The sequence below is a fragment of the Taudactylus pleione genome, unplaced genomic scaffold (assembly GCF_031769625.1).
Source record: "Taudactylus pleione unplaced genomic scaffold, aTauple2 ptg000306l, whole genome shotgun sequence".
NCBI lineage: Eukaryota > Metazoa > Chordata > Amphibia > Anura > Myobatrachidae > Taudactylus > Taudactylus pleione.
The window spans coordinates 5593579-5606339 of NW_028284707.1; the positions used below are offsets into that span (position 1 = coordinate 5593579).

A 12761-nucleotide genomic window follows, 5' to 3' on the forward strand; every position below is an offset into this window, starting at 1 on the left:
ACATTATCTTTCTTATTGATATCTTGATAATTAACTGTTTCACTACGGATCTTCCAGGTGCATTTTATGGGGTGTGTCTCGGAATTATGCTGTTCAAATAATTCCACCAACACATTGAGGGGCCCTGACCAAACAATAAGTAAATCATCTATGTATCTTTTATAGATTAAAAGTTTTGTGAAAATTCCAGTTTTAAAGTAAAAGATATCTCTCTCAACTACGGCAGACATGCCGACATTCTGGCTGCCCCCTTCCGGGAGGGGGCAGCCAGATCGGCAAAAACCGGGGTCGTGGCTATCTGTTGTGGGTGGAGCAGGGGGCGTGGTCACTGGCACGTATCATTTTGGCCCCGCCCCCATTACACAATGCCGATAATCCCGGCATTGTGAAGCAGGGGGCGTGGCCAAAATGACGCGATTCTGTATTTTGAGACAATACCTTCTAAAGTAAAAGCGCTTCAACCATCGGTTAGATTTGAACCACAATCTACTAATTCCTCAATTAGGACATTCAGTACATTATTAAAAAATTAGATTTCAGATATCATGATGGAAAGTCCCAAATATCATAATCATTTGAACAAACAGGAATGACAAGCTCTTAATGAGCTAAAAAATGACAAATCGATCGTTATCCATCCATCTGATAAGGGTGGCTCTATAACTATTCAAAATGTGGATGACTACAGATCAGAGATTTACAGACAGCTTTCTAACTCCACGGTGTACCTTACATTGACAGGAGACCCAACAACTACTTTCCAGCAGGATCTGGAGTTATTATTGACTGATGCGGTGGACAATGGTCTTCTGTCTACGGAAATAAAGACTGCCTTACTTGTCCCTTATCTGAAAATCCTGTTACTGTACACCCTGCCGAAGGTGCACAAATCTTTAGTGAGGCCCCCTGGCAGACCAATCATCTCTGCCAGGGGGTCTATCTTTCATCATGTGGCAGTATTCTTGGATCAATACTTACAACCTGTTGTACAACAGGAATGCTCATATTTAAAAGATTCTACAGCTTTGCTTAACATCCTTAATTCTTGAGCACCGTTGCTGTCGGAGCTGTGGTTGTGCACAGCTGACGTGCAAAATTTGTACACGAACATTCCGCACCAAGCAGGTTTGTGGGCCGTTAGACAATTGATAAGTAATAATTAATATTATCAGGGACCAGATATTGATTTGTTTATACAATTGCTGAAAATGACCTTAACAAAAAATGATTTTTATTTCGACGGGAACTTCTTACAAATTTCAGGTTGTGCAATGGGCTCAGCTGTGGCCCCAGCCTTAGCCTATTGCTATATGTCCGTAGTTGAGAGAGATATCTTTTACTCTAAAACTGAAATTTTCTCAAAACTTTTTATCTATAAAAGATACATAGATGATTTGCTTATTGTTTGGTCAGGGCCCCTTAATGTGTTGGTGGAATTATTTGAACAGCATAATTTCGAGACACACCCCATAAAATGCACCTGGAACATCAGTAGTGAAACAGTTAATTATCAAGATATCAATAAGAAAGATAATGTACTGGAGACAGTAATCTTTTCAAAACCTACCTACAGGAATAACGTTCTCCATCATAAACGTTTTCATCCGAGTAGCATGAAATCAGGACACCTTTATTCCCAGTTTGTAAGCGTATGCCGTATCACAAGTAATAGAGATATGGCTGTACAACATGTTGATAATATGAAAAAAAAAAATTCCAACAAAGAGGTTATCCGTTGAAAGATTTATTAAAACAGAAAGTAGGGGTGAGCGGGTTCGGATTTCTGAAATCCGAACCCCCCCGAGCCCCCCCGTTCCGAGTCCGATCCGAATCAGGCTCGACTTTTCCCGCCTGACTCGGATCTGAAATCGAGGCAAAACGTCATCATCCCGCCTTCCGAGTCTCGCGGGTTTTGGATCCTATATAAGGTACCCACGTCGGCGCCATTTTCTCACTCGGCTGTGGACAGTGAAGAGGGAGGGTGGGAGTTAGGGCTGTGTAGTGTAGTGTAGTGTAGTGCTGCTGTTGTCCACTACTTCAAAGTTCATAGGGGCTGGCTGTGTTGTGCTGTGCTGCTGTTGTTAATAGGGGCTGTGTCCACTACTTCAAAGTCCATAGGGGCTGGCTGGACTGTGTTGTGCAGTCAGTTCTCCATAGGGGCTGTGTCCACTCCAAAGTCCTGTGCAGTGTCCCAGTCCTAAAGGAGTGCTGCAGTGTTGTCCAGGGGGTGCTCTGTCCATCAGGGGTGCTCCCCCCAAGTGCTAAAAAAATAATATATTTTCTGTGTTTGTGAATTGTGTGCGCAGTAGCCGCACGTGCATCAACAAAGTAGTGCCAAGCGTGCGCCTGTGTCATAAGTAAAGGGCCGGCTGGCTTGACCGTTAAGGGTGCTGTAACCCCCGAAAGTACACTCCAGTCCAAACCAAAAAAAAAATTATTTTCTGTGTTTGTGAATTGTGTGCGCAGTAGCCGCACGTGCATCAACAAAGTAGTGCCAAGCGTGCGCCTGTGTCATAAGTAAAGGGCCGGCTGGCTTGACCGTTAAGGGTGCTGTAACCCCCGAAAGTACACTCCAGTCCAAACCAAAAAAAAAAATATTTTCTGTGTTTGTGAATTGTGTGCGCAGTAGCCGCACGTGCATCAACAAAGTAGTGCCAAGCGTGCGCCTGTGTCATAAGTAAAGGGCCGGCTGGCTTGACCGTTAAGGGTGCTGTAACCCCCGGAAGTACACTCCAGTCCAAACCAAAAAAAAAATTATTTTCTGTGTTTGTGAATTGTGTGCGCAGTAGCCGCACGTGCATCAACAAAGTAGTGCCAAGCGTGCGCCTGTGTCAAAGTAAAGGGCCGGCTGGCTTGACCGTTAAGGGTGCTGTAACCCCCGAAAGTACACTCCAGTCCAAACCTAAAAAAAAATATTTTCTGTGTTTGTGAATTGTGTGCGCAGTAGCCGCACGTGCATCAACAAAGTAGTGCCAAGCGTGCGCCTGTGTCATAAGTAAAGGGCCGGCTGGCTTGACCGTTAAGGGTGCTGTAACCCCCGGAAGTACACTCCAGTCCAAACCAAAAAAAAAATTATTTTCTGTGTTTGTGAATTGTGTGCGCAGTAGCCGCACGTGCATCAACAAAGTAGTGCCAAGCGTGCGCCTGTGTCAAAGTAAAGGGCCGGCTGGCTTGACCGTTAAGGGTGCTGTAACCCCCGAAAGTACACTCCAGTCCAAACCAAAAAAAAAATAATTTTCTGTGTTTGTGAATTGTGTGCGCAGTAGCCGCACGTGCATCAACAAAGTAGTGCCAAGCGTGCGCCTGTGTCATAAGTAAAGGGCCGGCTGGCTTGACCGTTAAGGGTGCTGTAACCCCCGAAAGTACACTCCAGTCCAAACCAAAAAAATAATTATTTTCTGTGTTTGTGAATTGTGTGCACTGTGGCTGCACGTGCATCAACAAAGGAGCAGCGCCAAGCGTGCGCCTGTGTCCCATAAGTAAAGAGCCGGCTGGCTCATTTCTTAAAGGGTGGTGTAACCCACAAAGTGCACTACTCTCCAGCAAAAATAAAATAATATTTTCTGTGTTTGTGTGCGCTTTAGCCGCACGTATATATATCAATATAACATAAATGGAGGACCAAACTTTCTCCGATAAAAATAAAATAGGGAAAGATCAAGAACCACTTCCTCCTAGTGCTGTTGCTGCTGCTGGGAGTTGTTCATCATCCCAGAGAGGAAGTAGGAACATCACTACTTTTACTAAACAATTGACCCTCCAACAGTCCCTAGCGATGAGGATGAAGTACGACAGCAGTCATCCTGAAGCAAAACGTATAACTGAGGCCTTGACTGCTATGTTGGTGTTAGACGTGCGTCCGGTATCCGACATTAGTGCAGTGGGATTTAGACAATTGATGGAGGTAGTGTGTCCTCGGTTCCAAATCCCGTCTAGATTCCACCTGCATCCTCAAAGCAGCAGCGACAAGCGTGCGTCTGTCTGTTAAAGGGTGGTGACACCCTCAAAGTGTGCTACACAAACAATTAAAATATTGTTCTTTTTTTTTCTGTCTTTGTGAATTGTGTGGGCTGTAGCCGCACCTGCATCCTTAAAGCAGCAGCGACAAGCGTGCGTCTGTCTGTTAAAGGGTGGTGACACCCTCAAAGTGTGCTACACAAACAATTAAAATATTGTTCTTTTTTTTTTGGTCTTTGTGAAATGTGTGGGCTGTAGCCGCACCTGCATCCTTAAAGCAGCAGCGACAAGCGTGCGTCTGTCTGTTAAAGGGTGGTGACACCCTCAAAGTGTTCTACACAAACAATTAAAATATTGTTCTTTTTTTTTCGGTCTTTGTGAAATGTGTGGGCTGTAGCCGCACCTGCATCCTTAAAGCAGCAGCGACAAGCGTGCGTCTGTCTGTTAAAGGGTGGTGACACCCTCAAAGTGTTCTACACAAACAATTAAAATATTGTTCTTTTTTTTTCGGTCTTTGTGAAATGTGTGGGCTGTAGCCGCACCTGCATCCTTAAAGCAGCAGCGACAAGCGTGCGTCTGTCTGTTAAAGGGTGGTGACACCCTCAAAGTGTTCTACACAAACAATTAAAATATTGTTCTTTTTTTTTCGGTCTTTGTGAAATGTGTGGGCTGTAGCCGCACCTGTATCCCTAAAGCAGCAGCGACAAGCGTGCGTCTGTCTGTTAAAGGGTGGTGACACCTCAAAGTGTTCTACACAAACAATTAAAATATTCTTCTTCTTTTTTCTGTCTTTGTGAATTGTGTGGGCTGTAGCCGCACTTGCATCCTCAAAGCAGCAGCGACAAGCGTGCGTCTGTCTGTTAAAGGGTGGTGTAACCCTCAAAGTGTGCTCCACAAACAATAAAAATATTCTTTTTTTTTTCTGTCTTTGTGAATTGTGTGGGCTGTAGCCGCACTTGAATCCTCAAAGCAGCAGCGACAAGCGTGCGTCTGTCTGTTAAAGGATTACATCGGTGACAGCATCCAAGTAGGCATGTCAGACAGTCCGTACCTGTACTGGCAGGAAAAAGAAGCAATTTGGAGGTCCCTGTACAAACTGGCTCTATTTTACCTGAGTTGCCCCCCCTCCAGTGTGTACTCCGAAAGAGTGTTTAGTGCAGCCGGGAACCTTGTCAGCGAAAGGCGTAGGAGGTTGCTTCCACAAAATGTGGAGAAGATGATGTTCATAAAATGAATTATCAACTCTTCCAGGGAGACCAGCCTCCAGAACGTACAGAGGGACCTGTGGTTCCAGCAGGGACGAATTAATACTCTGTGAGGATGAGGATGTACACACTGAAGAGGGTGAGGAATCGGTGGATGAGGAGGATGAGGATGACATCTTGCCTCCGTAGAGCCAGTTTGTGCAGGGACAGATAAATTGCCAGCTTGTTTTGTGGGGGCCCAAACGAACCAATCATTTCAGCCACAGTTGTGTGGCAGACCCTGGCGCTGAAATGATTGGTTTGTTAAAGTGTGCATGTCCTGTTTATACAACATAAGGGTGGGTGGGAGGGCCCAAGGACAATTCCATCTTGCACCTCTTTTTTTTCTTTGCATTATGTACAGTTTGGGGCCTAGTTTTTCAATGCCATCCTGTCTGCCACTGCAGTTTCACGCCTAGATGGGTCACGTGTTTGTGCCGCCCACTTGTGTCGCTTAGCATAGTCATCCAGCTACCTCGGTGCAACCTTTTGGACATAAAAACACTATTGTGAGGTGTGAGGTATTCAGAATAGACTGGAAATGAGTGGAAATTAAGGTTATTGAGGTTAATAATAGCATAGGAGCAGAAAAACCTACAAATTCTGTGATTTTAGCTGTTTTTATGCTTTTTTTCAAAAAAATACAGATCCAAAACACAAAACCCAGAACCCAAAACACGCAAGGGTGATTTTGGCAAAACCAATCCAGATCCAAAACACGAAGAAAGATCCAGATCCAAAACCAAAACACAAAACACGAAAAGTGGCCGGTGCACACCCCTAACAGAAAGACAAGGCTCTAGCAATACCATGTAGCCAATTATTGCATCGTCTGGTAAGAACACATCTACTTCTAAAATACAAACGCGTAGCCCTTGGATCAATCATTGTAATCCATTAAGTACGCAAATTAATAGAAAAATAAAACAACATTGGCCGATTATAACATCTGACCCAGAATTGAAGTCTTTCCAAACTAATTCTATCATGCCGACCTATACTAGAGGCAGGAATTTAAAAGATATCTTAGTAAGATCTGACATTACTGATCCTGTGAAAAAAAAAAGTAGTTGGTTACGTTCCAATAAATTGGGTTGTTTTAAATGTGCAGATTGTCTGACTTGTCGATTTATGATCAGTGGTGATTGTTTCTTTCATCCATTCACTGGCAAAAAATATCTGATCAGACACTTTCTTTCTTGTACAACTAAGTTCTTAATCTATATGATTACTTGTCCCTGCAGTCTGAATTATATCGGCAAGACCGACCCCATGTTCAAGGAGCGGATGGCCTAACATAGAAGTGCCATTCAATCAGCACTTCAAAAGGGGCATAGTGATCAGCCAGTGGCCAAGCACTTTGCCCTGGTGGGGCACAGTTTGGCCACTCTCAGGTACAAAATTATTGACCATGTCCCTCCCCTGAAAAGGAGCGGTGACAGATCACGATGTTTACTGCAATTAGAATCTAAATAGATTCATAGTTTAAACACCCTTTCCCCATCCGGTCTTAATGAACAAATGGGTTTACAATGTTTTTTGTGAGGTGTTAACAGTGGCCCTGATTCAGAGCCAGACGCTCTGACAGAGCGCTCGCTCTGAATCAGGGCCGTCCCTCTTACTTTTTGGAGCGTCCTCCTGGCCGCTCGCATAGCTGTGGTAGACCACCCACAGCTATAGCGAGCGGCCAAAATGATGGTCGCGATGGTCAAGACCATCGCGACCATCGAGCTTGTGACGAGACCATAAGGTAGGGTCTCGTCTGCTGCAAGCCCTGGAGTGCTTTTGGCTCTATCAGAGCCAAAAGCACTCCCACTGACATCACTAGGAACGCCTCCGTCTAGGCAGCCACACCCCCGGCACGCCCACCAAAGGGGGCGTGCTGTCCCTCACCATCAACAGCACGCCCCCTTTGGTGCGAGACCCATAACGACGGCTTGGCCGTCGTTGTTCGGGTCTCGCACATGCGCACAATGGAGCCGCCTCCGTTGTGCGCATGCGCACTTGGGCAACATCGACCCGCTTGCGAGCACTCAGCGCTCACGAGCGGGTCTGAATCAGGCCCAGTGTGTCATGATTTGATATAAATTTCCCATATAGGGTCTCTCTCCGCCTTGGATTATTGTCCCTAAGTCGTAGTTTTGGGATAGAGGTGAATATTGATAAGTTTGACATAGGTTAGAATTTGTTCATTGTATAGCGCTCTTGAGGGGCTGTGATATAGTTTTGTAATTGTTACATGAGTAGTTTTAGCAATTCTAAGCATACAATATTTTTGTGGTGATTATGCCTGACTAATATGTGTCCATCATCATGCTCTTTTTCTTTACGTATTGGGATTAGTTTATAGTCAGTATACTTTTTCCCTTCCCCAATCAGTAGCGCTATATGAATAGAGATATTTTATTGCTGTTTTGTGAATCCGTGAGCAGAGGGTTAAAGAATGTGGTTCAAATAGATGTTTTTCATTTTCCGAACTACACTTCTCTGAATGAAGGCAGTAGCTAGTGTAAGTGGGACACCCTTCTGTGTGCATACATCATGGTAATAGTTTACGGGTGTTAGTGTTAATCCCCGAACACACTCTAATTGTAGATGGATCTACTGAGTGAGTTTGTAGTTATTAATACCCGCAACTGTTTATACTTTTTTCTCTGGCAATTACATAGTTTCTAATTGGTATCTAACACTTTGGGCTCTATTTACTACAATCCGCATTTGTAATGCAAATTGTTGTATGATATTATTGACTGAATTCACATTGCGAATTCAGGCAATATCAGAGGGATTTACTACAAATCCCTTGCAGGGACAGAGCTTGCGAGAAAGCTCTGTCCCTGCGAATCCCCTCCGCACACTAGTCACGATATTTTCGCAAAAAATACCGTGACTAAGTGCCCGCGCATGAGCCGACCAGCCGCCGCTGCTAACCCCCGGCGCTAAGCCCCACCCCCAACATGAAGCCCCACCCCCCACAATCGCGGACCCCCGCGACCCCCCCTTCTCCCCCCCCTGTGACCACCCCTCCCTTAATAGCACTTACCTGCAGTCATCGGGGCTCCGGTGATGTCCTCCATGTGTCCGGTCAGGTGATCTCCCACACTGCACTGGGACTCGATCACCTGATGACCGGGCCGCAGTGCACCATGGGAGACCAGCTGACCGGAGGGGAGTCATCACCGGAGCCCCGGTCACTGGTCCCTGGAGTCAGGTAAGTACATTTTTTTTTACTTTTTTTTTGTTGTTGTTTAGCAGAGATCAGCTTGCGGTCTGTTTAGACCACACAGCTGATCACTGGGACCGGCTGCGGGCTCTGCTCTGCCTTTTAGAGCAGAGTAGGAGTCCGGTAACCAGGGAAGACCCTGGATTACGCCACCTCCAGGTGGCGTTATTATCACAGGGCTTTCCCCGATCATTTTTTTACAATTTATTTTTAGTAACTCTGGTCGAATCACATTTCCCATTACAATTATGGGAAATGCGATCTGATTACTAAAAATAAGTGATACTTAGGGGTTGGTGTAGAATTTTACGAATTCTACTCCAATTGCCCTGTAATAACTATAGGTGATACTAAAATAATGTGAAAAGGGTGTGAAAACACCCTTTTTCACTTTATTTTAGTAAAATAATGTTAATAAATAGAGCCCTTTGTGTTAATTTTGTTACAATCATATAGTATTACAAATATACTATTGCAATTATTATGCCATGCTGCTGATTAGTAATTAAATAATGATGTGTTTTTAATTGTTTAGATTAATTATGTGTGGTGATGGGTTTCACTCCAATGACGTCAGTTAACTTCCTGTCCGGAAACCCTGCCATCTTGTTCACAAGGTGAAGTGCATAAAGGTAAGTGTTTGTTAGCATTTTCTGTATCCTGATGAAAGAACCCAAGTAAAGTGTTCTGAAACGTTGACTACAGCTGTGGGGTCCATTGTATTCTTTTAAGATGCCAGAGTGCCCCCTGTTTTGCATTTTTTACATATTCGTGTTTCCATCCCTTCACAGGGCTGATAATTCAAGGAGGGCACCGGCGCACCTTCAAACAAGAAGCATATGAGTGCCAGCTAGTTTCTAATTCTTTGTGTGTGTGTATATATATATATATATATGTATATATACACATATATATATGTATATATCTCACATAGCTCACCATAATAAAATAAACTCCATTCTTCTATAAGAGAGGTATGTGTAGTACTTGTTAGATTGTTTGAACCTTATTTGTGGACCCATTTATAGCAAATGGTAAATTTTAATGATAAAAAAAGAGAACTTTTTATTTATAAGAGTTATAATTAATATGTTTTTCAATCTTGAAAGAAAAAATAAATATATATATATATATATATATATATATATATATATATATATAATAAATAAATAAATAATAGGATACGCAGAACGGCACTCAGTGAGACTTCACAGCTGAATAAATAACAATAGCATGACTTTGCTTAGGGTCAACGTTTCAGTGTAGACACACTTTTATCAAGACATGTATATAGATTACAAGTAATACTGATTATTTCAGTTTCATAAGTTTCATCTAAATAGCAATAACTAACATAGCTTATTTCAACATCAGTGGTGCTGGAATACCATTACCGCCAGCCAAAGTATGTCGAGAAAAAAAATGATAATTTTAATTTTTTTAAAAACGATAAAATGATGATACATAAGGCTCTCATTGATTTCAATTACAACAAAAATAATGATATAATAAAAAAATGAAAACCATACTTTGACGGAAAAAAAAATCGAAAAAATATGCAATAAACATTTATACATTTCCTCGAAACTTATCTCTAGCAAAAAATATGCGAAAACCATTTTTATCACTTTTTTTAACGCAAAAAACTGTTGATACATATCCCTCATATATTGTAACGTTGTGTTATAGAGAAACAAACAAAAAAAAATAATGGTTATTTCTGATGAGTTAGATGAACTACAAGAAATGTCTAATTTATATGGGTTGTGGCCTGATTCTAAGCCGCACGCACTTTGCGGATGGCTGTGGCAGCCAGACGTACTACCTTATGCTTAACACGTAAAGAGTCATGTGTGTAGTCGCGCCATCCACTGGTCTTCCGTCCACAGCTGCAACCTTCATCAATAGTATTAGCACTTACACGTACCCCATGCTGGGTGCAGATAATCCGTCAGATGCAGGCGTCCCTGCATATGACGGATGCATGCCTAAGGATAGCACGGAACTCTGGCTACACGCCCACGACACTCCCACAAAACGTATCTCTAGGGTGTATTAGCAAGGTAGCCGTACAGATGACACCCAGAAATGGCCATTTCACGGACGGGAAGAACTAGCCCCACACGGACCCTCTATCCCAGTGCAAATGGAATGTCGTTTTTATCCTGATGGTCAGGACGCCGGCGCCCAGAAAACCGGCAATGGGATCCCGACAGCAGTCGGAATCCTGACCGCCTGCATCCTGATGGTAAGTATTAGGGATAGGGGGAGAGATAGGTTTAGGATAAGAGTTAGGCATTAAGAGAAGGGTTAGGTTGAGAGGTGAGGTTAGGCTGCAAGGGGAGAGAGTTAGGGTTAGTGGATGGGTTAGGGCACTAACCTAGTTGGGTCGGGATTCTGACTGTCGGGATGCCACTGTCGGTATTGTAACACACGGCATTCCGACCGTTGGGATCCCGTCCCCAACCCGTGCAAATATATGACTGTTATTAATACCATGCATATGCAGTTTGCTAACAATCGCTAGGCGCTTGTGCTTTTGGACTTGCCTGCAGCTCAGAATCAGGCACTATATAGGTATCCCCCTTTACAGCACATGTAACTTCTGAGAGCTCTATTTCCATGGCAACACTTTCAATCAAAACTTTATGCATTGGGCACTGCACCTATGTGTGAACGCCCCTTCCCTGCACCAGATCACCTCTCCAGTCATAAGTTTGTCATTCCAAATGCATGCGGATCTGCATAGGCACATATGCAGTTGGTAAGATATGCATAGTAAAGGAAGTCAATAATGAGGTGGAAATTCATCTATCATCAGGCGATCTAACAAACTTCTCACAACTGGTTTAGAAAGCAGATCTCCCCTGATGGGAGTTTCATTTCAGCATAACACCAGTCACAGATGTTCCTAATGCTCAATGGCTGTTATTATACTGCTGCTGCGGGAATACATTACATTAGAGCATAATTATCCTACCCTACACTGATGAGCCTCAAATATAGTGAAACAGTCTGTGCATTGCATTCTCTCTCCGAGCTTGACTATGTCATGCTCTGAACATTGAGGAATCACTGATTAAAGAGCAGCTAATGTAACTAAGGTCTACACAAGTGGCATCCTCCAATGCAGTGCAAAATGCTATATACTGACTTTATTAGTAGTAGTATTATTGTTAAGTAAGTCTCATCAAAATCAGTATTTTATAAACTTAGCAAAAAGTAGTTCAATCATTTACACGTTAGATTCGTCCCTAATTTGTACCTCTTGTTGAGTTTACCTTTTGCTTCAGAGCATACTGCCAAAAACCCATCGTCAGTGAGGAGCTTAAAGAGTGGTCTGACTCCGTACGAGTCTCTTCCCAAAAACACCTTCCTGTTGGCTGTGTCCAGAAGGATGAAAGAAAATACTCCATCCAGTAAGGCAGCCGTCTTCTCTATTCCATATTTACTGTAGAGATGGGGAATTACTTCCCCGTCTACCAATGTCTGATACTCAAATCCAAGATGTTTCTGCAGCTGTCAAAAATAATAATAATAATAGTAGTAATAATAATAATAACAACAAAAATAACAATAATACTACTACTACTACTACTAATAATAATAATAATAGTAGTAGTAGTAATAATAATAATAATACTAATAACAACAAAAATAACAATAATACTACTACTACTACTACTAATAATAATAATAATAATAATAATAGTAGTAGTAGTAATAATAATAATACTAATAACAACAAAAATAACAATAATACTACTAATAATAGTAGTAGTAGTAATAATAATAATAATAACAACAAAAATAACAATAATACTACTACTACTACTAATAATAATAATAATAATAATAGTAGTAGTAGTAATAATAATAATAATACTAATAACAACAAAAATAACAATAATACTACTACTAATAATAATAATAATAATAATAGTAGTAGTAGTAATAATAATAATACTAATAACAACAAAAATAACAATAATACTACTAATAATAATAATAGTAGTAGTAGTAATAATAATAATAATAATAATAATAACAACAAAAATAACAATAATACTACTACTACTACTACTAATAATAATAATAATAATAGTAGTAGTAATAATAATAATAACAACAACAAAAATAACAATAATACTAATAATAATAATAATAATAGTAGTAATAATAATAATAATAATAACAACAAAAATAACAATAATACTAATAATAATAATAATAATAATAATAATAATATGAAATGTTTAAGCTTGTGTAAAGGGAAAATATTCAATATACACTTCTTATTGTTGGACCTGACACTTGTAGTATAACACACAGAAAGC

At 41.5% G+C, this 12761-nt stretch overlaps 1 protein-coding gene across 1 annotated transcript in view; it reads right to left on the minus strand.

The window, feature by feature from the left end:
- ASNS (asparagine synthetase (glutamine-hydrolyzing)) overlaps window positions 1-12761 on the minus strand; it is a 95608-nt gene that overhangs the window by 57922 nt on the left and 24925 nt on the right. The window contains exon 3 of the mRNA XM_088442203.1: window positions 11706-11943. Coding sequence (XP_088298329.1) covers window positions 11706-11943 — 238 coding nt within the window. The remainder of the gene's footprint in view (window positions 1-11705; window positions 11944-12761) is intronic.